This window comes from Corvus cornix, chromosome 22, assembly GCF_000738735.6.
Source record: "Corvus cornix cornix isolate S_Up_H32 chromosome 22, ASM73873v5, whole genome shotgun sequence".
Lineage (NCBI taxonomy): Eukaryota > Metazoa > Chordata > Aves > Passeriformes > Corvidae > Corvus > Corvus cornix.
This window is the reverse complement of record NC_046351.1, coordinates 725,434-751,346: the sequence shown is the minus strand read 5'-3', so window position 1 is coordinate 751,346 and position 25,913 is coordinate 725,434. Positions and strand designations below refer to the sequence as shown.

The 25,913-nt window shown below is 55.2% G+C and overlaps 2 protein-coding genes across 2 annotated transcripts; both read left to right on the top strand.

The window, feature by feature from the left end:
• Positions 1-7,352: 7,352 nt before the first annotated feature.
• Positions 7,353-17,851, top strand: ERLIN2 (ER lipid raft associated 2). The gene is given in 12 exon segments (XM_039564348.1): positions 7,353-7,498; positions 7,607-7,616; positions 7,618-7,689; positions 7,955-8,001; positions 8,249-8,310; positions 8,908-9,033; positions 10,754-10,827; positions 11,209-11,267; positions 12,247-12,338; positions 12,640-12,729; positions 14,180-14,259; positions 15,267-17,851. Coding segments are annotated over 12 exon segments (1,029 nt in total). The 5' UTR covers positions 7,353-7,391; the 3' UTR covers positions 15,477-17,851.
• A 990-nt stretch (positions 17,852-18,841) lies between these two features.
• PLPBP (pyridoxal phosphate binding protein) lies at positions 18,842-23,735 on the top strand. The gene is given in 9 exon segments (XM_039564354.1): positions 18,842-18,854; positions 18,857-18,936; positions 19,317-19,424; positions 19,870-19,905; positions 20,460-20,535; positions 20,916-21,050; positions 21,164-21,306; positions 21,776-21,874; positions 22,155-23,735. Coding segments are annotated over 9 exon segments (828 nt in total). The 3' UTR covers positions 22,293-23,735.
• The last annotated feature ends 2,178 nt before the right edge of the window (positions 23,736-25,913 follow it).

Here is a 25,913-nt window from a genome sequence, read left to right as displayed (position 1 = left end):
AGACCGTTGTGTTTTCTAAAGGTGTTTATGGAAATCTCCGGGAGCAGCTTTGCCATGGTTTCATCCCACCTTCCAGCGTGGTGCAGGAGACAGGACAGGAGGATGTGACCTGCACGAGGATGGACCCACAGGGGAGGTGCCTTTGCCAAAAGTGACAATGGAATGCTGACACCCACGGGCTGAGCAGAGCTGGACAGGACACCTGATACTGGGCAGGGTGCAACGTGACCTCTTCCAACACCTTGTGGTCCCAGAATTCACGGATCATCCCTCCTGGCCTGGCAAAATTTGGGAGCGGAGAAAGGACATGCAGCATCCCGGGCATCTGGTGGCTTTGGGGGCTTGACAGACCTCTCCTGCAGACACCTCAGTGGAACAGAGAACCGAAATGGCCTTTTTTGTGTCCCCCACATCTGCAAAGGGTGGCTCCCAGCAGCACTTGGGGCTGTGCTGGTGCCCACCACAGCAGCCCCTGCATCTCCACTGGTGCATCTGTGGGACAGGGAGATGCTGCTGTACCAAAGAAAAAGGGACCAGTGGGAGCCTGAGGTCCCAGCGCCACCTCTCCTTGAGCAGCTCCTACAGGAGGGGTGGCTGGGGGGCTCCGAGAGTGAAGGACAGGAGAGAGATGGGGACTGTCAAAGATGTTCTGGATGTTTCTTGCTGAACCCTCACCATCTTCTCTGCACTTCCTGGAGGGAGGAGAGGGGAGAGTGAAGAACCCAAAAGATTTGCTGTATTTTTCTCTCTGGATGAGAAGGATGGGGCTGCTCATCACCGAGGACGGCAGCAAGGCCAGGAGCTCTTGGTCCTCTGGGCAGAGCTCCCATAAAAGTGACTCCTTGTTTCTGCTGGAGCAGTGTTGCCTTTGTGGGGTTTTGTTCCCGTTCCCTGCACAGTCCTGGTAACATCCAACAGGCTGGAGAAGGACAGTCCTCCTTGGAGGTGAGAAGAGCCGTGTTCTGGGCAAAAATGGAAGTGGAGCCAAGAGCCCTTCATTCCTTCTGGGGTTCCCACAGTCTCTGCTTGTGTTTTGTTTTGGGATCAACTGGGACAGAGGGGCTGGCTGGGTGTGCACCATGTCTGCTCCTCTGGCTGCAGAGATGCGCTCTGTCCCCGCTGCTGCCTCCATAATTCCCAAACTTTTCCAAGTTGCTGCACTGGCTCAGAAACCCTGCAGCACTGAGGGGTTCCTACCTAGGGAACACTCCAAAGGGAGCACCAGGATTCGGCAGCCGCTCACCTGCTTTTGGGATATCCTGGTGTGTGGCAGACCCTGAGCTCTCCTGGCCACGGCGGAAGCTCTCAGGGCGCTGGGTCTGTCGTGCTGGGTTTGGGGTCTGGCTCTGAGCACTGGGGGTGCGCACAGCACCCGCATGCTCCAGGTGAGTTTGGGGGACATGGAGGCCAGGGCAGGGCTGGCAGCTCTGGGTTCTCTGTGCCAGCAGGGCACAGGGAGAGCTCAGCACCACAGCCAGGGGTGGGCAATGGGCACAGACCCCCGGCCTTTGATCACACCCCGGGGCAGCGATGGGCTCCTGGGGAAAGGGGCGTTCTCCCCGTGGAGCCAGCGCGGTGCCAGGGACGCTGCTGGCAGCCCGGGGTGCCCCTGCTCACCCTCTTCCCCGTGCCCTTCTCCCGCCGCCGGGAGCAGCCCTTTCATCTCCCGGGGAGGTACAAATGGAGCTGTCAGATGCCATCAGCCCCGCGATATGACAGGTTGTGGGGCCGGGGCCCCTCGAACAGAGCAGCCTTGTCTGTCAGAGCCGCCTGACACTCCCCATAATGGCCAGATGGATGAGACTCTGAAAGTAGGGCCCGGCGCGTTTTCAACTCTATTTTGGGTGAAAACACTTCTTGAAAGATCTTGAAAGGAGCTGGCAGTTTAGTAGTTCAAATGATTAATGAGCACTGGCTCTGCCGGGTGGATTTCTCGCGCTGTGCCAGCAGCTGGGCTGCTCCAGCGGGCCAAGACACGCCGCGCTCCCCCCGCGCCCCCGGCTCCCCCCGAGCCCCCCTGGTTTTCCCGGAAATGACACCAACGCGACAGGCCCTGCATATGGAAAAAGTTAAATATAAATTACTGCTGAAAGAGGCCTCGCTGAGCGGAGTTAGTTAAAGATGTTTATGGATTCAGAAACACGGGCCTGCATATGTATTTAGGGATGACAAATGTGATTCAATAAGTCAGGAATTTCTCCGTGGGCTGAGGCGGGACCCGCGCGGCGCGGGCGCTGCTCTGGGCTCTCCGGCTCAGCGCCGTAAATCCTGCAGACAGGCTCCTTGTTCCTTCCTGGCCTGCTTGAGACTGATTTCTGCGTTTTCCCTGGATCAGACCAAGTTGCTGCACCTCCTGTGCTTGGGATGTGACAGCCCTGCTCCCTCCGTGGGGCGGGTTTGGGGGTGCTGGATGCTCCGTGGGGGTCACTGGGGACCGCGCCGTCCACACTGCCAGCCACGTCCCTGTCCCTGAGCTCTCCAACCCCCCCCCCCCAGAGCCGCCGGACCCTTCGGGACTGTCAGCAGATGATTAATGACCAACAACTCCAGAACTGCCCCAATCACCAGTTTGGGGTTTGACCCGGCGCTTAATGAGTTCATCCCTAATTCTGCAGCCCCTTCACGTGGGCAGCTGGGGGGGTCTCACGGAGCCTGGGGAGCACCCCCAAACTGCCTCGCGTTCCCACTGCTCTGTGGTGCCTTGCTTGGGGTGCACATCAGGGACCACAACACACTGAAGCAGGAAACCCCTAAACTAAACTCCAGCTGCTGTGGTGGGAGCCAGGGAGGGATGCCAGGTCTGTGGCAGGGATGCCAGGTCGTGGCAGGGATGCTGGATTTGGGGTGACAACCCCCAGCAAATCTGCAGCAATGGGCAGTGCAGGAGCCACCCCCTTGGCTCCCCTCATCCCACACCTCCGTGAGGCTCAGAGGGAAGTGCCTTTCGGGGGGTCAGCGCCCGGCCAGGCCTTGGACCCACATCCACATTCCTTTGTCCTGATTTTATTCGTTAGCAGCGTTTGGCCTGGATATGGAGACAGCTAATGAGGGACAGAGTTTATTGCAGTTTGATTTTTCTGTTAAAACAATACAATAAAATAAATGCACTTGGAAATCTGGTCTGTGTTTGTACATAGGAGATTTATGGCTCTGAAGGCTTCCAGAGAGACACAGCCTTTCATTCCCTTCCTTATTGGAACAGATCATGTTGCAGAGTTTAAAGGCCTCTGGAGTTGTGATTTATTTGAAGGGAGAAATAAGGGAAATCCAACTATCTGTTCCCTGGCTCGGATCATCCAGTAACTCCCAGCCAAGGGGACGGATCTGCACCTCCTCCACGGACTTTTTATTTTTTTCCCTCCTGTCGCTTACATTATCCCGCTCTAAATATATCCCCGAACCAGGGATGACTCCTGACCTGGGCTTCAGCACCTCGCTGAGGTTTCCCCAACCCTTCCCGGAATCCCACAAATAAATCTCTCCCCTGGAGCCCTGTCTGAGCTCCTCCACGCCGCTGATGGGACGGGACCTGCGTGGGGCCGGCTGCTGCCTTGATCCAGAGCTAAGATAAAGGCAAGGATCTTGGGGTTATCTCTGGAATCGGGTGATAAATTCATGTCACCTGTCCCTGCTTCCTTTCAAGGGAGCCCTTTCCCCTCCCTTGCTGCTCTCCTGGCCAGAGAAGAGCAGGGCAGCTTGGATCCAGGTCAGGATTTGTGCCTGAAAACCTTTTCCATGAACTTCCTAACCTGCCAGCCCCTGCCTTGTTTCCCCAGCTCAGCAGGATGAGGCTGCAGCTCCCACATCCCAGCAGGACTGTGCTCCGGGCCGGGGCTGCCACGGCTGCCTCCCTCTCACCCTCACGGAGGAAAACTGTGTTCTTCCCTTCTCTGAGGTTTCCTGCTCCCCAGGGATGAAGCACCTGGATGGCTCCGTGCTGCTGTGCTGCACCCCAGCCCATCCCAGTTACCCCAGTGGATGCCACCAGCAGGAGCAAGGTGAGATCATTCCCTGAGCCTAAAACAGACGTTTTTGAAGCATTTGGTGTTTCCACGCCGGAGCTTCGTGGGTTCTGGTGCAACTCCTGCTTCTCCCAGGTATCTCTTGGACTCTCAGGAATGATGAATTTTGGTCTCATCAGCACTGTCCATCCTTTGCTGTGCTGTTGGGACACACATGGGAGGGGAATTCCGTTCTCCTTCATGACCATCTCACTGCGGGTCAGGGAAGGAGCGACCGAGGTTTCCAGATGGGGGGGGGACCTGGCTCTGAGGGCCACTCTCCTCCTCCTGTCCCAGCTCCATCCCAGCTCCTCCAGCCCATGTTTTTGGCGGGGTATTCTCTCCCCCTGCGCACAGACGGGCTCTGTTTGCCATTAGCTTCCCCCCCTCTGCCCTAGGAGCCGATCCCAGCACTAATTCTCACGCATGTTTCGGGTAAATCTACTTTCTTTCCCGGGATGAATTGTGGTTTCCAAGCACCATTAATCATTCCCCTTTAGAAAACAGCATCGGGGGGCTGGAAACACATTGCTCCTTTCTTTACTGGGGGATGACCTGGCACACTGGCACCCGGCCACGGGACTGGCGCCTGCGGGACGACGAGGGGCACGGAGAGAAGCCTCGGGGAGAGCTCCCCTCCTGTGCCAAGAGTTGGCTCCCACCGGGATCACCTCCCCCAGGACAAACCCCAGCTCCTGATCAGGGGCTCATGGAGCGAGAGGCTGGGGATGGAGAGGAAAACACTGGGAATGCCACGTGCTTAAAGGCTTTTCCCAAGAGCCTCCTCCCAGCGGGGCTGTTCCCTGGGAGCTTGGTTGCCCCATGGCAAAGGCGGGAATGTCTCCCCACTCTCCGCCTGCCCCACACAGCCCTCCCAAGGGGACGTGGATTGAGGACTCTCAGCTCATAGCCCGCAGTGGGTTTGGGTGGGCCCAAGGCAGAGGAAGCCCCCCCTGCCCCGCCGGCCATGGGGAGGGGGCACCGTGACCACATGTGAGTGGTTCCCTCCCTTCCAGCTCCGGACTGTCAGGGGATGATTAATGGCCAACGCCACACAACTGCCTGGACTGCCAAGTGCTGTATTGTTAGAGCTGACACGGAACGAGCCCGGACAGACTCGAACACAATTCTGCCCCGTAATCGGCAAATAACATCCGATGGACGGAATTCGGGAAGTGTTCCCCCCACACAGCCCCTCTCCCACCCCCTTCCCTTCCCTTCCAGAGCCAGAGCAGAGCAGGAAAGGGCCCAGCCAAGCACCCTGAACCCTCCCAGCTCCTTCCAGGAGCCCTTCCTGGGCTCCACTGCTCCTTTAGGTTTCAGCTAGGGAACAGCTGGGATGGGACGGGATGGGACGGGATGGGATGGCATGGGATGGCATGGGATGGGGATGTGAACAAGGATGGGATGGGGATAGGAATGGTGTGGAAATGGAGATGGAGGCAGAATTGGGGATGGGGATGGGGATGGGGACAGGATAGAAACGGAGATGGAGATGGGAGTGGGGCTGGGGCAGGACTGGTGAGCAGAGCTTTCCGCCCCACCACTGCAGCTGCAGAGGTAACCTTAAACGCCAAAGCAGGAGCGGCAGGGACAGAGTTTTTCCAGCCCTATTCCCAGCTGTCAGGCAGTGATTAATGGCCAACAGCCTCGGAATTGCCTTTATTGCCAGCCCGGCATTGTTACTTGTGACAGCTAATGAGGGCAGACAGACTTTACACCGCGCCGCGCTCCGGCCCCACCGGACCCTCCCCGCCCCGCAGGGACCGAGTGGGGCACGTCCCACCCGGGGCTGCCCGTGCCTGTCCTGGCCCTGCCCACAGCAGCCCCATCTCTGCCCGCATCCCGACCCAGGGCCTGCCCAGGTCCCATCCCAGCTCCATCCCCACGAGTCCGGAGCCACAAGCACCCAGAGACCCTCAAATTGTCTCACTTAACTCTGCAGAAAACCCCACAGGATATTTTGACAGGGGCAAAGGGATGAGGTAGGGATGAAGAAGTCTTCAAGTGCTGGAGAGAACTGGGTGCAATAAACCATTTATTCCTCCAAAAAGCCCTGTTAAAATCCCGAGCGCCGCGGCACAGACACCACTGAATGTTCCTGGCCTCGGGTCCAGCAGTAATGATTTTTTTTGGCTTTTAGGTTTTTTTAGGATTATTACAAATAATATTTACCTTTGTGCTGGTTCACATCTTGATGCTGTTAAACACGTGGCCACAGCTGGTTTCCCGTTCAGGGCAGTGATATAGTGCCGGTGTTATGAAGCAAAACCTCTCCTGCGAGCCAGAACACCCCACATTTAAAAATCTATTACTTTTCAATATTCCATGGATGCATTTTGCTCCAGCTCAGAGCAATTTCCTAGTTTACCCTTATTAAACTGAGAGGGGCTGAGCAGAGGCTTGTGATTTATGAAACACATACTAGATTCATTAAAACCTTTAAAGATTTAATACATTTTATCAAGGCCCTAAATCTGGGCAAACGCCTTTAAAAAAACACCAACTACAGGGTGTTTTTCATCTCTGGCGCCCTTTTGCACTTATTTAAGAGCTGTAAAATTTGGATTGACAAATATCGTGGATATTTCATTCCTTATTCCTAAATGGCGCTGAACCCTCCTGACAGGGTTGTTATATATAACCTCGGAGATCTATCACGAGTAAAGATCAAATCATTCTCCTTTATTGACGTTTTATACATCTCTCACATGGTTTTTAGGTCCGTTTCCACGATTACAGAGCTGGATGATTCCATGGTTCCTGGCCCATCCCGTTTCCTGCAATTGCCCGAACAAGGTCCGGACAGGGAACGGGGGGTTCCACGCGGGGGGCGTGGGGCGATGCCGGGGCGGTCAGAGAGGGGAGAACCCTTTGTGCGTGACAGAAAGAATTGAAAGAGGGGAAATTTAGGCTGGACATTGGGAGTCAGATCTCCAGGAGCGTTTGGACAATGCTCTCAGGGACACGGGGGGATTGTTAGGGTGTCTGTGCTGGGCCAGGAGCTGGACTGGATGATCCCGTGGGCCCTTTCCAGCTGAGGATCCTCTGTGGTTCTGCTGGGAAATGTCCCAGCCCGTGGATGGAACGGGATGAGTCTCGATGTCCCTTCCGACGCTTAACATTCTACGATCTGTGACTCCGTGGGTGCGGCACACCCCTCCACGCCGCCGTCCCGCTCTGTCCCCCCCGCCTGCATGGGGAGCGGGCTCTGGGGGCCCCGCACCCCAAACCCCTGCGGGGGTCGCGCCGCGGGAGCGAGAGGGTCTCGAACCTGCGACCTCCAGCGCCACATCCCCCGCTCCTCCATCGCCCTCTGGCGGCGGGCGGCGCGGGTCGCGCTGTGATGACGTCAGTGGCGCGCCTCCGGTGCCGCCGCCGGTGCCGGGCATGGCCCAGCTCGGTGCCATCGCCGCCCTCGCCCTCGGCGTCGCGGCCGCCGCGCTCCTGTCGGCCGTACACAAGATCGACGAGGGGCACATCGGCGTCTACTATCGGTGAGACGGGCCCTACGGGGAGAGAGCCGGGCCCCGGCCAGCCGCCGCTCACGGTTCTCTCTCTCTCTCTCTCTCTCTCTCTCTCTCCCCTTCTCGTTCCCTCCGCAGCGGCGGCGCGTTTGCTGACCTCCACCAGCGGGCCCGGCTTCCACCTCATGCTGCCCTTCATCACGTCCTACAAGTCAGTGCAGGTGCTGCTGGGCCCGGGCCCGGGCGGGGCGGGCACCGGGGGAGCCCGGCTGGTCCCACGGGGCTGGGGGCGGCCGTGCCCGGTACCGGGGACGGGCGGCTCTCGGGCCGGTCCCGCTGAGCCTCGAACGAGGGACTGAGCGAGGCGGGTGCAGCTCCTGCTTTGGAGGGTCCCGGGGGGACGTGGCTGTGTCAGAGCCCCGTGGGCTGCAGGATTTGTGCCGGGAAAATCCCTCTCTTAAGCCTCTTTCCTTCGATCTCCTCCAGACCACGCTGCAGACGGACGAGGTGAAAAATGTCCCGTGTGGCACCAGGTGAGATGTTCAGCTCTTACCCCCCTACAGCCCTTCATCCCAGCTGGAAGCTCCTCAGAGACAGAACTTCTCTGACCCAAACTGGGGTCACTGGGAGGCTCTGCAGGGCCTCCCCAGGACAGGGAGCCCACCCCGGGCGGGGGGGTCTGGGATGGTGCTGAGCAGGCTGGGGTGGATCCCACACTCATCCCACAGGAGCAAACTCAGCCTCCAGCAAACGTAACTTTTTGTTTTTCTCGCTTTGCAGTGGAGGAGTGATGATTTATTTCGACAGGATCGAGGTGGTGAATTTCCTCATCCAGAGCGCGGGTGAGTCACCAGTCCTGCCCCGGACACTCCCCGGGGGCTGTGCTGCAGGAACAGGAGGTGAAGAGGTTGTGGCTGTGTTTGGTTGGAGCCAGGCTGTACCACAGGTGTGCCCTGAGCTCCGGGTGTCACTTCTGACCTCGCTCTCCCGAGAATTTGGGGTGTTTATTGTTTCTTGCCTTTCTGATCTGCGTTAACCCAGCTCCCCCGAGCTTTGTGCAGCATCAGGTTGGAGTAACGGGGTGTGCAGGGGGAGCCAAGGGGGCTGTGAGCACAGGCTCCTGGAGCCCAGGGAGAACGACCTGTGCAGCCTTTTCCCAAATCCTTGGGTGTTTAATGTGGGAGTGCCTGGCTCGGCAGGGAGCTCTGTGTGTGTGTGCAGCCCCAGCACAGCCTGAGGCTGCTTCAAACCCTTCTATTGACAGAGCAGAGGACAGATATTGGTGGAGGCGTCGCAAAATGTCAGCAGTAAATAAACCTGCCCTGAGCAGAGGGTTTGAGGGCATTTCACAGCCCCTCAAGGTTTTCCCTGAGAGTGCTCAGCCTCCTTTCCCCGCTTCCCTTCCCTCCCTCCTCCATCCCTGCTCTCTCCTCTGCCAGTGTACGACATCGTGAAGAACTACACGGCCGACTACGACAAGGCCCTCATCTTCAACAAGATCCACCACGAGCTGAACCAGTTCTGCAGTGTCCACACGCTGCAGGAGGTTTACATCGAGCTGTTTGGTGAGCTGCCCCTGGGACTGGTGGTTCTGAGGGTTCTCCCCGTGGGCTATTGGTGCAGAACCCGCAGCTGGTGGGCTTTTATCCATTAATCCTGTGTTTGCTCTGCTCAGAGGCGGGGTTGGTATCCAGCTGCCATCGTTTATCCGTGTTATCTTTTGGAGCTGAGTGCTTCAATATGTTGTAACAATAAACTCCAGCCCCAGCCCTGCCAGTAGCCTCCCTGTAGGGAAGGGAGCAGGAATTCTGTGGCATTCTCTGTGTGATTGAATCAGTCACAGGATTCTCTAATCCAGATGGAAGAGCCAGGCTGTGGCTCTTTGCTGTTACAGAAAGCCTGAGCAAGCACTCCCTGGCCAGAGGGTTCCATGAGCTCTGGGCTGTGCCCGTGGCTGCAGTGCCCATAAACCAGGAGTGTTGGCAGGAGCCTGCTGACCTTCCCAACGGGAAACCGGGCAGCACAGGGAGACACACAGCAGGAGAGGCTGAGGAGAAGCTGGGGTTTCTTGGTAGAATTCGTGCAGTGGCTGCCAATGCTGAGTGTTTTGTTTCTGGCTCTGGACTGACAGGAAATCCTTGCAGCCTTTCAGCACTCGGCAGTGCTGGCTGTGGGCGCAGAGCTGCTGGGAATGGTTTGGGACAGGATTTGTGCCTGAGAGAGCAGACTCCTGCTCTCTGTTCAGCCTGGGCTTTCCAAGGAGCCCGGCTTCCCCTTCCCACACAGGCTGCAGGCCTGGGGCTCGGACCCCCCTGGTTCCCAGTCCCTGCTGGCGCTGGACGGGTTCCTGGCCAATGGAGACTCCAGATGTCGGCAGCTGCTGCTGACGGCTGCTTGAAATGGGCTGAAAGCACCCGCTCTGCACAGAAGGAACTTGCACAAACTCCCCTGGAACTCCTGCTCTGAGCTGCCTGGGTCTGGCTCAGGCTCTGCAGTGGGGCACAGCCCCTTTGAGCAGCCTCACGTCACCCTCTGCCCCCACATCTGCCAGCAGGTGCAGGGAACTGATAACAGCTGCTTCCCAAACTCCTGGCTGGACTTCATTAGGAGCCTGAGTTCCAGATAGGAAACTGGGACCAAAGCAAACAATCCAGGAGTGTGATGTGATCCCTCTTAAGGCCATTACAGTTTGATTTTCCCTCTGCACTTCCCAGCAGGCCCCAGCTGGAAGCGCTGCCCTCCTTGGAGCTTTCATCAGAGCAGGGTTTTAGGTTGTGTATCCCTTTGAAATCCTCAGCTACGCTGGAGTTCTGGGACTCCCTGAGCCAGAGAGACATTACTGATGATTTTTGCAGCCTGTTAAAGTAACTGATGCTGCTATTTCCCATTCTTGCCTTTCCATTTCCTTTTTGTCCTCCTGGCACAGGTGCAGGCCAGAGTCGGTCAGGATTTACCACGTTACTTCAGGATCCAGTTGGGAAGTTCAGTGGGGAAGGGGGTTAGAGCACAGACTCCTTGTTGTAAAGATTCAGGAAGATTCCAAACCGCAGGTTTGGGGAAACTGGAGGGTTTCCTTTCATGCCTGCCATGTTCCTGTGGTGCGTCCCAAGGGTTGTTGCTGGGAGAGCTGGGAACCTGCCTCGGGGTCAGGCCAGCACTTCTACATCCAACTCCCATTCGTACTTTCCAGGGATAAGAAATGTGAGCCCTCCCAGCTCACTCTGGGTGCTGACAGCAAACTGCCCTGGGGGATGTTTCATTCCCTTTTCTTTTTCCCCCAATCAGATCAAATTGATGAAAACCTTAAACTGGCCTTGCAGCAAGACCTAACCACGATGGCCCCTGGATTAATTATACAGGTAATCAGGATTTGATTGAGATATTGAAGGTGCAGATTGTGAAGAGGGGAAAGGGCTAAAAGGAAACAAGAAACTGAGATTTGTTTAGGAACTTGCTTTACAGCACAGATTTCATTGAACCTGAGGAGTGGGAACAGTGTCCTTCCTGTCTCCTCTCAGTTTTGATGTGTTGAGTTTCTCCTGAAGTTATTCTGGGTGCTGGTTTGCCCAGGTTACAATCTCTATCATGTCAGGAGATCCTTCAGTGCTGTTTCTCTGGATTTTGGGCCTGGTCACAGTTTGTGCAGCTCTGGTGGCAGAGCGTGCCCCAAGTGCCACCCCTGCAGTCCCAGGGGCCACTTGGCTGTTGGCCCATGTCCTCTTCTGTCTCCCTCTCTCCAGGCAGTTCGAGTTACAAAGCCAAACATCCCTGAAACAATCCGGAGGAATTATGAGCTCATGTAAGTGGCTTTGTGTTCCCAGAAGGATCCAGAAGGGCAGATTACCTTGGGATCTGGGGATTGGGGTGCCCTTGGCTCCTGGCCTCATGCTGCCCCTCGGGAAGGGGCTGCCGAGGAGCAGCACTGAGCCCTGGCTGGGCTGGCAGGGCCCTCACTTGGAGCCCTTGAGCACAGGAATGCTTTGCCCTGGGGCTCCTTCCCCTGGGCACTGGCCCTGTGTTCCAGAGCCCTCCTGGAGCTGTGGGTGACTGGCAGAGGGATGGATTTCAGCACTAATCCTGTTGTTTGACTGGGATGGAGAAACTGTTGATTCAACAGGCTGAAGACTCGCAAAGCTTTGAAATAACTTTCTTTGGCAGCAGTTGACATGCTGATCCCTTTGCAACGCCCTGAGCCAGCTGCCTTCTCCTGCACTTGGTCAGTCAGACACGCCCGTGCTCCCTGAGCACGCTGCCAGCACTCCGTGCTGGCCAGGATGGGATCCCTCTCATCCATTCTGCTTCCCTGGCATTGCATGTCACCTTTGGGCTTGTGGTAAATCCTGTGTGGCGTGGTCATGGCAGGGGGTCCCAAATCAGCCTGTGTTCTGTTGCCATAAATACAGCAGGACGTGTTGAGAGAGACTCAGTTCCAGTGTCTCTTCCCTGGCTGGGAGCAGGGGCAGAGTTTTTTATTTATGTTCACTCTTTAAAAACTCATTAATGTAAATAAAAACCATTAAGATAGAAAAGGCAATAGGGCAGCCTGCAGGGAGTGTGTCACAGGGACTCACTGGAAAATCTTCCTGCTATGGAGGGGAGGAAAGAATGCTTTGGTTTAGGCAAGACGCTCTGTGCAGGTACCTGCCCTCACACTGCTGATCCCACCTGCGCTGGACACGTGCTGGAAGGAGGGGAGTGCCAGCAGCTCGTGCTGGGGATGTGCTGTGAATCCCACACCAGTGAGCCCCTGTTTTTAACTGGTTTCTCTTGCTCCCCAGGGAGAGCGAGAAGACAAAGCTGCTGATCGCGGCACAGAAGCAGAAGGTGGTGGAGAAGGAGGCAGAGACAGAGAGGAAGAAAGCCCTGATCGGTCTGTATGGGTGGGCTGGGAGAGGGAACGGGGGGGACAGGCAGCAAAGAGACCCCAGGCTCCAGAGAGGGGGAAGGGGTGCACTGGTTCGCTTTGGGACCTTCTCTGATCTGAAACTCCCTGAGAAGCTCAGGAGTGTTGCAGGTGGGTTCCAGCTTTGTTTTCTGCAGGCTGGAAATTCTTCCTACCGTTTATTTCCACCTGAAGTAGGTGATGAGTGAGGATTTTCCAGGGTGAGGCTGCTTCTGGCGTTAGGAAGATGTGTGATGACAGTGTGGGTGTGTTCTTGTTTTCATTTCAGAGGCAGAAAAGATTGCACAAGTTGCTGAAATAACTTATGGACAGAAAGTGATGGAAAAGGAAACAGAGAAGCGAATTTCAGAGATTGAAGGTGAGTGGGGGGTGAGCTTTCCAGTAAGTAACTCCTGAAGCAGTTCACCAGGGAGCTCTTGAAGTGTGTGTTGGCTGTGTTCTTCAGTCCAGGCTGATGCTCCCAGGGGTGAAGTTCCTGACCAGAGGCAAGAACAGGAATTTCTTTGACAGCTGTGCTTCTTGAAACTCCCTTTCTCAAGGTGATCTTTGTAGGAGTTTGAACTCAAGGAGGTGTTCCCTCACCCATCTGATACGATGCTTTGCCAAGGAGACTGCAGGGCGTGGAGAGGGCTCTGCAATTCCAGCTCAGAAGTGGCAAGGCCTTTTTTCCCCTTACATTCATTATAGGCCCTGCCAAGCTTTGCAGAAGCCACTGAGGAGCCAATTAAGAGTTTTACAGATCAGCAGCTTCCCAGGAAGAAGTTCTTTGCAGAAATACAGTGGGGTTTATTTCCTATAACTCTGTCAGCCCGTCAGTCTGGGTCTGTGCTGGCAGAGGATTCCTGCCTCCCTCTTTTTTCCTGGTGTCTGTGACTGGGCCCAGCCTCTCCTTTTAGCCCAAAGAGAGGAAGCTGTGGGCCAGACCATCCAGCTGTTTACATGATCTTTAAGTGCAGCAGCTCACAGGACTCCCTGCTAGGGGAAGTAAACAAATGGTTTATGCAGCTATGCAGCTCTCCAACCCAGACTGAGTGCTGCAATCGTGTGGCTCCATGCCTTGGGAGGAATGTCAGGAGAGGGGCAGGATTACACTCACTGGTACCCATCGTTATCGCTGGACGGATACAGAGTCCGAGGGGGAAAAGGAGTGCAGTACAGAAACGGGAAGCATTGCTTTCCTTAAGTGTCTCTGCCAGGAGTCAGGAATTTCAGTATCCACAGAATCAGAGCCTTTGAGCAATTGTTGACAGAGCAGAGAAAAGCTCTCCAGCATCTGTCCAAGGGGCAGAGCCTGTAGAGGTTAAAATCCCCTGCTCTGTGTGCCAGAACCTTCATCTGCGTATCCCAGACCAAATCCCATCTGGGAATCGCATCCACAGGCACAGACCTCATCTGCAGAGAGTGCTGGGCTGCTCAGGCTGTTCCTGGAGTCCTGGGCAAAGGCTGTGGGTAAATCCCACGTCTGCAGGAGAGCAGTTGCTGCGTTTCAGCACGAGAGTCAGCCCTGGCTCGAGAAGAAAGGCTGAGCTTGGCCCACGTGATGGGGATAATCAAACCCTGATGTGTGAGAAATTCTTTGAGCTCTGCAGTTGCAGATGCAATTCACTTATTAATGCTCTCGTCCTGCAGCTATTTAGCTGTAAATTGAGCTCCCATTTCTGGGTTTCCCATTTTGTTCCCTCTTCCCCTTGTTGCACCCCGTGCAGTTTAGATGTGGCACTGGCCCCTTTCTGAAGAGTTTCCAGCTGCAAACGGTGCTAACGTGGCTGGAAATAAAAATGTGACTCAGAGCATGTGTTTGCTTCCAGATGCTGCATTTCTTGCACGAGAGAAGGCGAGAGCTGATGCTGAGTGTTACACTGCTATGAAGGTGGCCGAGGCCAACAAGGTACTGTGCTTTCCTTTGTGGTGCCTCAGAGCAGGGCCCCGGGCTGTGGGGGAATGCTCAGCACAAGAGCAGGCAGTGATCATTGTTTAAGTCAAAAAGCACAACGGAGGCCATCTCCTCTCAGCAAAGCTTTTATCTGACTGAAACAATTAGATCCTTATTTGCAAGTTCCTTTTGTTCTCTGGACAGATCAGTGTCAGGGTATGTGAAGTCTCTGCTCTGCCAGGTGCTCACGGGCCGTGGCTCTCCGTAGATGGAATATCAGTTTCAGTGTTGCCCTTTCACGCTGTTGTGATGAGAAATGTGGTTTCATTCCAGTCTCAAGTTGGCAGGCAGTCAGAACAGGGAGATCTCCGGGGTGACAGGCAGGGGTAGAATAAACCACAGTGCAGGGAAAGAACAAATGGAGCTGGTCTCAGACACCCTGGAAGAGCCTCAGTACTGCAAAAGTAAAAACAACAAAAAGTCCAACCTGGAAACAGAAAAATGGCATGGATAGAATTGCCAGGTGAGCAAGTTCCCAGGACACTCCAGCAGGAAGAGTTTCAGTTCTGTGGTGGTCTGTGAGAAGGGCCAGAGGGCTGGGGTGTTTGTACACAGGTTTTGTGCCAGTTGTTCTGTCCTCTCTGTGACAATGTCGTTATCCTGAACAAATGAGCTCCTCTCACCCAGACACGCTCGTGGATCTGCTCCCTGGAAAACAGCCAGGGATATTTCCCTCCTCAGTAGTTCTCGTTGCAAGGGCTGCAGTGAGTGATGTGCTCTTGAGCATCTCCATCACGTTTGGATTGAGCGTTTTCCCCAGCTGGTCCCATCACTTTTCATTTTGCCATTTAGTCACTGGGATTTAGAGCTGCACTCAGCCTGGCTCTGGGCACTCTCTGTTTTCCCTGTGGAGGGCTGGCCATGCCTGCTGTGCTTGTGGAAAGTATGTGCCTCATGTGCTCATGGCAGGAATCTCCTTTTCCCGTATCTGAGCTGTTGTGACCCGTTTTCTCTCTGTGCAGCTCAAGTTAACTCCCGAGTACTTGCAGCTGATGAAGTACAAGGCAATCGCAGCCAACAGCAAGATCTACTTTGGCAAAGATATTCCCAACATGTTCATGGACTCTGCAGGGAGCCAGAGAAAATCTGCAGAGGGACTGGCAGAGGGAATCCAAGATGAGGACGGGGCAGGAACCAGCGAGGACACAAAACTACTTCATAACATCAACTGAAAAGAAAGATTTCTATTCGTTTTATATCAAAACATCATGAACTGGGAAATTCCTTTTTGTTTTCCCCCTTTCCTGTGCTGAAAGAGATGAATCAGATTTAATCCTTTCAATCTTTTGTATGACAATTAGACATAAGGACTTTGGTATTTATGGGGTGGGTTTTCTGGTAATTTCTAAGCTCCAGGTATGTTCTGTAGCTGCACCTCCCCAGCTCTTGGTCACACAGACCAAGGATTTGGGAGAGGCTGTCAGGGCTATCAGCTGGATGGGAACCTGATTTGGGATTGAGGTGGTTCATAGCTGTTGCAGGTAAAGAAATGTTGAGGGTTTGGAGGGAGGGGAATTGCTGCTACAACTTGTTTTGGGTTTTTTTCTTATTGAAAATTCCAAGTACTTTATTTCAGTCCCCTTTGAAAATAAGGTGCTAGATTTTGTACACTACAAGTGGCTGCTCGAGGCTGGGGCCAGTGGCAGGTGGCTGCCGAGCCCATGTGAGGTGACCCTATGAGGGAGAGAGGCTCAGCTGGAATCCTGCAGGTTCCCACTCACCGGGGGGATCGAGGCCTTAGACCACAAGTCACGCAGGGAGTGACCCAAATTCTTCATTTTCTATGTCCTAACACGGCTTTGTTTTCTGTTTTTCATGTTTCTGTGGGGCACAGGAGAGTTTTCCCAGCAGTTCAGCTGCTGGGGGAGGGCGTGGGCAGCGTCCTGGAGTGCAGAGCTGGGTGGGATTTTCAGTGGAATGAGGCCACAGGCGTGGAAGTTGTCACAGTCATAGAAAACCAGGGAGGAAAGAACTTTTGTCTCAGGGACCCTGACTTTACAAAAGGCCGTGCTGGGGAGGAGCTGCTGGAGTGACCTGATGGTTTTTCAGCTCGTTACCTGCTCTGCAGGAGCAACTGGATCTCGGTGTTTACAGTGTCTGACTAGAAAAAGGACCTTCAGGTGAGCTGAAACGAGCAGAACTGAGCTCCTGTGGGATTGGGTCTGAATGGACCTTGTGGAAGGAAGGTTTTGTACTGGCCAAGGACAAACTGTGATTCTGAAAGGTCACGGGGCAGAGAAAAGCAGCTCTTCCTGAACTACCCAAAGATGGATTCCCCTTTTTCTCTCAGAACAATGTACCAGACCTTCCCCTCCAGAGAGCTGACCAGTTCCTCGCATCCCAGATGCAAGGAGGAAACAGGGTTTTGTTTTCCACACATGCAAAATTTGAAGATAAAAATTCATGCCTAGAGGGAACATTTTTTTTTTTTCCTACCTAATCCATCTGCATTTGGCAGCAGAGCCTGGTGCTTAATTGCTGATAAAATTTGAGGCCAATATCCTCATCTGAGGTGATGGCAGTGCTCGTTGTCAGAGACCAGCCTGGTGCATTTACAGGCTCGTGCCCCGAATTCTTGCTCCCCCCTACCCCTGGTCTCACTCTTCAGCGTTTAAATCTTCATCCATCTGTGTTACACTAAGAGAGCTCAGATGAATCTCAGCTCCTGGTTCCAGGGTTTTTACAGCAGTTTTCTCTTCCCTGTTGATGCTTGAAAATGCAAAATAGAAATTAAGCATCGGTTTCTGCTGGAGAAAAGTCCCCTCCTCTTTGTATTTCTTGGAAAATAGGAGCTAAGGGAAGTCCCATCTCCAGACCTCCATCAGACCCACAGTAGTCAACAACAGCATCCCCAGGGAGGCTGTGATATTCCTGACTCATAAATTGGTCTGTGCAGGGAGATTGTAACAGGGAATAGCAGAAGTTCAGCAATGAGGATGAGCTCATTTGAGATTGTTCTACGTTTGTGCTCAAGGTTTCCATCAGCAACTAACACCTCCTTTTACGCAAGTATTTTTCACTAATGGAAGGATGCAACTAAGCCAAAGTGGTATTATAAAGGCTTTTTTTTGTGTGTGATTTCATAGCAAGACAATAGCTTGGGATAAAGAGCTCTTAATGATTTTTTTTTTTAATTAAAACCCTGACTGCTAAAGTATTAGTGTAATTTAGTTAAATTGTACTAAGAGTGCAGAAGCAAAGTTGAGAGTGTATCAGTCTTCACAAGCCAAAATCTGTTGTTGTGTCTTCATTCAGGTTTCTCCACTCTGTAAAATGTCCTGAATTTTCCAGAGTGGATGTCTCTCCATATAAACCTTTATTCCCTCTGTCTCTTTAACAGGCAAATTGTCCTGTTTCTCTAATCTTGAGATGAATATCTGAACTTTAAACCCACTCTACAGCAAAGGGAACAGAGGTTTGTGGCACTGCTGATACCTGGGAATGGCTGTGGGGAGCATGGAAATGCAGTCTTTGATCTTATGTACTGAATTCAAAGCCTTTTTATTTTGGTATTTGCTATGGCAATAAAATGGCCTTCAATTTTAGAATCTTCCAGTTTTAATATCAGGATGAACTTTAGTATCACGTGTAGATGTATTTGCAGGGGAGGATTTTCCAGCGAGGGGACGTGAAGGCCGCCGGTGGGCATGGGGAGCGGTGGGGTGCTGGGGGTCGGCGCTGTGCCCCTGCACGGGACGGTTCCCCCTTTCCAGTGAGGAGGAGGAGGAGGAGGAAAGTGGAAGAAGAAAGGTCAGAGGTGTCCATGTCCAAGGAATCCCGTGTCTGTCAACCCCTGCTTTGCTATGGAATGAGTGAAAAACACAGGAACAAGACTGGAGCGGCAAACACCTCGGATTTGGTAAAGTTTGCAGAAAATCCTTGTCGTGTTTTACCAGACAAAGGGCAGGAACCTTCTGGGTGTTTTTACCCAGCTGTGTAAACACTGAATCTGCAGAGGGACAGTGAAGTTCTGCACATTAAGACAAATATTTGAGTTAATGGGTTCCAGCTGGCAGTTTCCCGTTCTTCCCCCGTCAGTGGCCGCGATGAAGCCGGGCATTGTCCCGGCCCCTCCAGCTGCTCTCGGGCTCTGTGGCCGCGCTCCAAGCGCTCCCCAGCACTGCCCGCCCTCAGACTGGGCCTGCAGGACAAGCACGGTCCCTGCCTTGTTTTTATAACGCTTTTTTCTCCCCGAAATAATTGAAATTCACACCCTTGGGAGGCTGCTCCTCATGCAGGGATAAGAACCTAATTTTGGAGGGTGGAGGGTGGCCGGGACTGGAACAGTGGGGCGGGCTGGGTGGCAGCGCTCGCGCCCGTTACTCAGGCCGTGATTTGGATTTGTGGCCAGAACGCGGAGAACGGGGGAGCCCCGGCCGGGCCCCGCTGTCCCCGGGGCCGCCATGGCGCCCGCGACCTTCCCAATATGGCGCCCCCGCCCCTCCCATTGGCCGGCGGCGGCCGGCGGAGCGATCTGATTGGCGGCGGGGCGGGGGCGGGGCGGGTGTGTGGCGGAAGCGGCCGCGGGCGGGCGGGGATGTGGAGAGCGGGCATGGCGCCGGGGACGGGCTGGGCCCGGCGCTCCGCGCCGTCACCGAGCAGGTGCAGCAAGCGGCGGCGCGGCGGCCGCAGGTGAGGGGGGCACGGGGGGCAACCCGGGGAGGTCCGCGGGTCGCTGCCATGGCGACAGGGCCTCCGTCACCGTAGGGACGGGCCCGCGCCTTGGGGACAGGTTACCGGTGACCGTGGGGACAGACCCGCGGTGCGACCGGGACAGGTCCCACCGTGGGAACAGACCCTCAGTGCCCCAGGGACGAGCACACCACGGATCTGGGTGTTTGAAACCCCCAGCAAAGGAGCCAGCACCCCACTATCGCGACAGGCCTCCCTTCTGCTCGTCCCGGCGCTCCCCCAATAGGGCCGGGCCCCCTTCGTCCCCCCTCAGCGGCCCCGGCCGGGGGTGCCCGGAGCTGGCCCGGGGTCCCCGTGCTCACCCCGCCGTGCTCCCGCAGGGGCTCCCGGCCGTGCAGCCGCGGCTCGTGGCCGTCAGCAAGACCAAGCCGGCGGAGATGGTGATGGAGGCCTACAGCCACGGGCAGCGCAGCTTCGGGGAGAACTACGTGAGTCGGGGGTCTGAGGGGCTGGGAGAGGGTCAGCAGGGCTGGGAAAGGGCCCCCTGTTGAGGGCGTGGAATCCCAGCATCATTCCAGGTGGAAAAGCCCTCCAAGGTCATGGAGTGCAACCCGTGCCCGATCGCCACGTTGTCACCCAGCCCAGAGCACTGAGTGCCACAGCCAGTCTTTCCTTGGACACCTCCAGGGATGGACGCTCCAACACCTCCCTGGGCAGCCCCTTCCCGTGTTTAATGACCCTTTCTGCGAAGAAATTCCTCCTGGTAGCTCGGGGCGGGCTCGGGGCAGCCCGGTTTAGGTGGCTCTGTGGGTGACAGCATTATTCCCTGGCCCCGTGTTTTTGAGGCTCAGGTTGGCCCCAGGAACACACATCCCAAGGACACCAATCCAATGCCTGCTGTGGGTTTAACGGAATTCTCCTTCATTCTCCCAGGTTCAGGAGCTGCTGGAAAAGGCTTCAGACTCCAGAGTAAGCACACAGTTCCCTTTGTGTTTTCTCTCCATGTATAGCTGTGTCCTAAGAGCTGTTCAGTCAAAGTCCTGGGGTTTGTTAGGGATTTGGTTGGATCCTTATCTTTGCAGATAAATGGTGGGTTATTCTTGGCTCACTGCCTCTGCCCCCTTCCCCCTCCTGCCTTGCTGGCTCCAGAGGAGTCTGGGAATACATGAGCCTTAGTCATGGTTTGTCTACACAGTGCTTTGCCTTTTGTGCTCTCTTTAGGAGAAGCACAGCCCTTGCTGAAAAAGAAACGTTAACACTCAGTTTGGGGAAAATATTATTTAATGACTGTTGCAAAAGAGCTTTGCCTTCACTGTTCCCATGGACAGCATTCCCTGCAGCCACAGCCCCATCCCTCTCCAGGCTGTGCAGCAACCTCAGCACAACCACAAGCTGAGTCTTTCAGGGTCAACAAACAAAGAAATTGGGCGTCTGGTATTTGGTTGTGGGCAAACTAAGACTGAAGTGTTGTATGGGGGAAGAGGGAATTGCTGTTCCAACCTGAGTGTTCTCTCTGCTTTCAGATTCTGTCGTCTTGTCCAGACATCAAGTGGCATTTTATTGGCCACCTGCAGAAGAACAATGTCAACAAGCTGATCGGTAAATCCTGGTTGATTTTATGTGGGCAATGGTCTTCCAGTGTTCAGATGTGTCAGGGGAGGGTTAGGGTGGAGATCAGGAAAAGGTTCTTCCCCCAGAGGGTGGTCAGGAGCTGCCCAGGCTGCCCAGGGAATGGGCACGGCCCCGAGGCTGCCGGAGCTCCAGGAGTGTCGGGACAGCGCTGCCAGGGATGCCCAGGCTGGGATTGTTGGGGTGTCTGTGCTGGGCCAGGGGTTGGACTCAATCATCCCTGGGAGTCCCTTCCAGCTCAGGATATTCCGTGATTCTCTGAAACAATAACCGTGAACTCACAAATGCCTGCTGTTGGTACAAACAATCCCATGCCAGCAGAGCTCTGTCAGCCTGTGTTTTCTCCCCAGCTGTCCCAAACCTGTTCATGTTGGAAACGGTGGATTCTGTGAAACTGGCAGACAGAGTCAACAGCTCGTGGCAGAAAAAAGGGTCATCCCAGAAGCTGAAGGTCATGGTGCAAGTTAACACCAGTGGGGAGGACAGTAAGTGGCTCTTTGTGACATTTGTCCTGCTGGCTTGACAGGGAACTTGACCAGGACGGGCTGAAAGCATTTCTCTGGCAGAGCTGGGCACAGATCTCCCTGGTTTTTTCCAGGCAAGCATGGCCTTCCCCCCGGAGACACCACAGCTGCCGTGGAGCATGTCATCAACAAGTGCCCCAGCCTGGAATTTGTGGGGCTGATGACCATTGGCAGCATCGGGCATGACCTCAGTAAGGGGCCAAATCCTGACTTCCAGGTAAGATTTTCTCAGAGAAAATGTCACTGTGGGCTGGTTTCCTGTTACAGTTTGTCTGTCACAGTCAAACCAGTCCAAGTCAAGCTGTAGGGAGGTAGGAACACCTTGTGCAGGATAGCACAGAGCCCTCAGTACCAGTGTCAGTGCAGGTGTGAGGCTTCTTTCTGCAGAGTATTTCTCTCATCCCTCCTCTGAAGCTGCAGCCAGGATGTTGGCAGGGCTACCTGTGCAGCAATTGCTGTCCTGGAGCCCCTGGTCCAGGTGAGAGTTCAGCCTCCTCTGTGTTGTCAGGAAATCTGGGAAATCTCCAGATGCTGTTCCGGTGCTTCTGTGGGAAGTGTGGGAATTGCACATCCCGTGTGAAGGACGCTTCAGGGACGGGCAGGAATCGGGATCTGTGTCACCCTGGAAGGGAGCTGGCGTGGCTGTCCAGGTGTGTGACCCTGTCCTGTCCCCTCGTGCGCTGCAGGTGCTGCTGTCCCTGCGGCAGGAGGTGTGTGAGAAGCTCAATCTGCCCGTGGAGAAGGTGGAGCTGAGCATGGGCATGTCCACGGACTTCCAGCACGCAGTAAGTGCATTCCTGCCCCTTCCCTCAGGGAACAAACATGCCTGCACCCCAAATTCCAGCCCAGGTGCCACCCAAACAGGCCTCTAAGGCTTCCCCTTGGATGGAGATCCCAGTGCAGCTCTCCCGGTCCTGGGGGAGATTCCTGGGATCAAACCAACCCCTGGGTGTAGCTGTGGGTGATGGGTCTGTGGGGAACCATCCTGTGGTGTGGTGGGCGTCCAGGCTAGGCCATGGGGTGGTGGCAGCCCTGCCCTGACCTCCTCCTCTCTGTCTCTTCCAGATAGAGGTTGGCTCTACAAACGTCAGGATTGGGAGCACTATTTTTGGAGAGCGGGATTATTCCAACAAAGCCATCGGGGGCAAGGCCCCTGCTGGAAGTAAAGGCCAAACAGAGGCCGTGACAGTGCAGGGGCACTAAAGGGAAAACAAGTGGCCTCACCAGAGGAGAGACCTCGCTGCGGGAGACTCACTATGCATTTTACCTCCCTCCGTGTCAGCACCCGATCCTGGTGGTGAGAGGGAATTCCTCGGAACAGAGGCCAGAAATGCCTCAAATCATTGTGATTGTAGAGTACCCCTAGAAACTGGAAATCTTTATAACCAACAAATGACAAGGAAATTGAGGGTTGGAAGTGGCTGTGGTGTCTTGGTTCCTCAGGGTCATCAAGGACAGAGACTTTGGGGTAACTGGGTTGGACAAACAAGTGTTTGTCAGGCTGGAGCTGCTGCTGAGCAAGGTAGGTGTCACCGCAGCAGTGCTGGTGTTTTCACTAAGGACTAAAAACTTCATTGAACACGTTGTGATCTTGCCAGAAACCTGTAAATGTTTCCCCAAATACAAGTTTTGCACGTGGGGTGGTTACGTAGGAGCTGAGGTAGGGCTGTGCTGTGACACGGGAGAGGCCGTGGCCATGGCAAGGGGGTGACTTACAGGCACAGGGGACTGTGAGGAGCTCAGCTGCCACTGTGGGTCCACGGTGTGATGTTTTGGCTGCACATCACCAGTGTGGGAGTGTCTTTTCGGCTCAGTTTTGTCCTTTTCAGGCTGACACTAACTTTTCCCATGGCTCTGTGGCTGCCCAGATCTGGGATGCTTTCCCCCTTCCCTTCCTTTCCCCTCCTCTGTTGCTGGGAATTATTTTCATCCTGCCTAATAGTTTTGATGCTGTTTTTTGGTCAGAATGGGGGTTTTCTGCCAGGCCTCTGCTTTGCCACCAGCTTGCTGCTGCTTTCCAAGGTGAGTCCCTGATGGTTTGGTGCCTGTGCCATCCCCTCTACACCTATGTGAGGATAATGCTCGGTGCAGGGCAGCAGGGAGATTTCCTTGGGAAAATACTTCAGAAAAGGAAGTATTATTGTCCCACTGCATTCTGGGTTCCTGAAAAAAAATTGTTTGGCCACTGAGAGCTGCTGGGCTGTGTCCTCTAACATCCTTTCCTGCACTTGGAAGAGGGAAATGGGACTGTCACTGCAGTAACTTTCCTTCAGGTGTGAGCAGAAGCTCCTGCGTCGTCCTGTGTTGTTTGGCCAGTCTCACAACCTGTGTTACAGCTGGTTTTTGGGCTTTGTATCTGCTAAGAGGAGGAGAGCTCGGCTGCCAGCAGGAACATCCTCCCCAGGCTTTGCTCTGTGTGCGTGTGGTTAAATCTCGCTGTTGGTTTCACTCTATAAAAGCTGAATGTAAATGAAAAGAGTCAACTCCAACACCAACCTGTCGTAGCTCCGTGGCTTAGAAGTGACGTGGGGTTGGAGCCGCCCTCCTCACGCTGCACCGTGTGTGGTTCCATAGTCTAGTAATAAACAGTGGTGAGTTTTAATGCCATCTGTGCCAACTCTAAAGCTATTAAAGATGTTATTTTTATGTGCCAGCGTGGTGAATAAATGCCCCGAGCTGCCCCTGGAGCTGTTTCCCCAACCTGGAGCCGCTGTTGGAGCTGGGGCGGAGGGAGGAGGGTGGTTGAAAGGCAACTGAGACGGAGCTGGCAAAGAAAGTGAAGCGGGTTTTGATCGGGAAGGTCGGGAAGTCGCTGCCGCGCTGGGCGGGATGTCGTGTGTCGCGAGCTGTCCCCGGAGGAGCCTCTGGGTGGCGCTGCCGGGTCACGGGTCCCAAAATCGCCTGGAGCGCACCTGGCTCAGGTGCACAGCGCCTGCCGAAAGCTTCGGGGCTCCCGCGGCTCTGGCGGCCTCCGTGCGCGGGGCTGCGGCAGGGCAGAGGTCTCGGTGGCCTTGGGGATGCACTTTGCCACAGGACACCTCTCTCGTCCCGCCGGGCTGGTCCAGGTGGCCATCGGGGAGCAGCCCAGGTGCTGTGCTGGGGACAGCCCGAGCTGGGCTGTGACAAGGCTCTGGAGAGGAGGGGGGATCTGCGAGAGCTTCTGCTCCTTCCCCTGCAGCTGCTTCTCCCACCCATGGAGCTTCCAACTGACTTTTCTCATCATGTCCAGAAGGTTTGCTAGGCTTCCCACGTGTCCGAGCCTCCCCGAGGCCGGAGCAGAGGGCACTGCCCACAGGCACCTCCCGAGGCACCCACCTGGAGCCTGAGGCGGGAGGGTGCGGGAATGCGGCGTCAGTGACACCGGACACCTGTCCGGGGGCGTGGGGCGCAGACCACCCGCTCCGTCCGCAGAGGTCACCCGGCAGATGGGAGCTGTTGGTCGCTGGAGTGGAGCCAACGGGCCGCAGATGAAAGACTCCCCGGCCTCTTAATGAACCGCGCGGAGCCTCAGCCCCCCGCGCCCCCGGCTTGGTTTACATCCATCAAAGCCCCGGGCCAGGCTGGGAGCAGCAGCGCTCGGGCTCCCCCCGCCCGCCACTGTCACTGTCAATATTTGCCTTGGAGGACGGCGTCCGGCAGACGGTCCGGTGGCCGATGGCGCAGGCGTCGTTCCCTCTGGAGCAAAGGCATGGCCCCAGGATTCCCAGCAGTCCCCTGAGGTCACCCTTGTTTCCACACTGGCCCTTGGATGTGAGCTGACCAGGATGAGCCCCCAGAGCCTCAGGACTTCGCATGCACTATGGTGAAAAACTTCCTGGGGGCTTGGAGCGCATCCATGGGCAGACTTGGCTGCCTCTAAGAGGAGTAAACCCGTTGATGATGCTGGACAGGGTGATCTGCTGCTGCTCCTTCTTCTCTGGCTCCTGGGAAATGGGTCATCCTCATCCTCGGCGAAGCACCAGTGCCAAAGCAGCAAAGATCAGGAGCTGTGGGTCAGCTCCCGGGTGCTGCGGGCAGGTGGGAGCCCGGGACACCCAGAGCAGCTCGGCCGAGGCGGATCCCACTACAGCCCTTCAAAGTGGAAAGTGTGTTTATTTCTGGGATATCGGCTTTCCGGCAGGAAGGACGGCCACTGCCAAGGTTTTTATTGGATCCCAGTGAAAGGAATTGAGAGAGTCTCGTGCTTGTTGTCTTTCCCTGCGCCTGCAGTAGTTAAGGTTTTTTACCTTTGAGTGGGAGGGAGGGACACAGGGATTTGGCATCCAGCACTGTGGTGATGGAGTTTCAAACGGGTTGCTTTGTCTCCTGGGCCAGAGGCATCAGGAGGGGTCAGGGCTGGAAAAGCATGGAGAGGGGCTTGGAAGCAGTTGAAAGAACCTGAACTCCATCGGGCTCAAAGCATGTGGAAAGTGTTGCTTGAGCTCCTCTTCTCCAAGCAGGGCTGGGGCAGGGTATTCCACACGTCCTGATTTGGACAAAGTTCTCACTGTTCTTGGAGGGAATTTAGAGACCGAAATTCTGAAGAGCAGGCACAACAGTTTGATTGCTTCAGCGTGTCATGGATGCAACTCCAGTGCTGGTACTGGAGCTCCTGGAGATGAGGATTTCTTAATTTAGGGTTCATCCAGTGAAAGGAGGTGGCTGAGCCCTGTACCCTGACATGTTTTGGGGTGTCCCTGTGTGGTGCTGTTGTGAGCGCCTGAGACAAGGAGTCTCTTCTCCCTTGTGGGAATGCCCAGGGAGAGCAGCAGGCTCCAGCTGGAGGCTCATCCCCTCCAGAAGGAGGGAAGCCACTCTTGCTCTGCAGTGCTGGAAGCGGGAGGC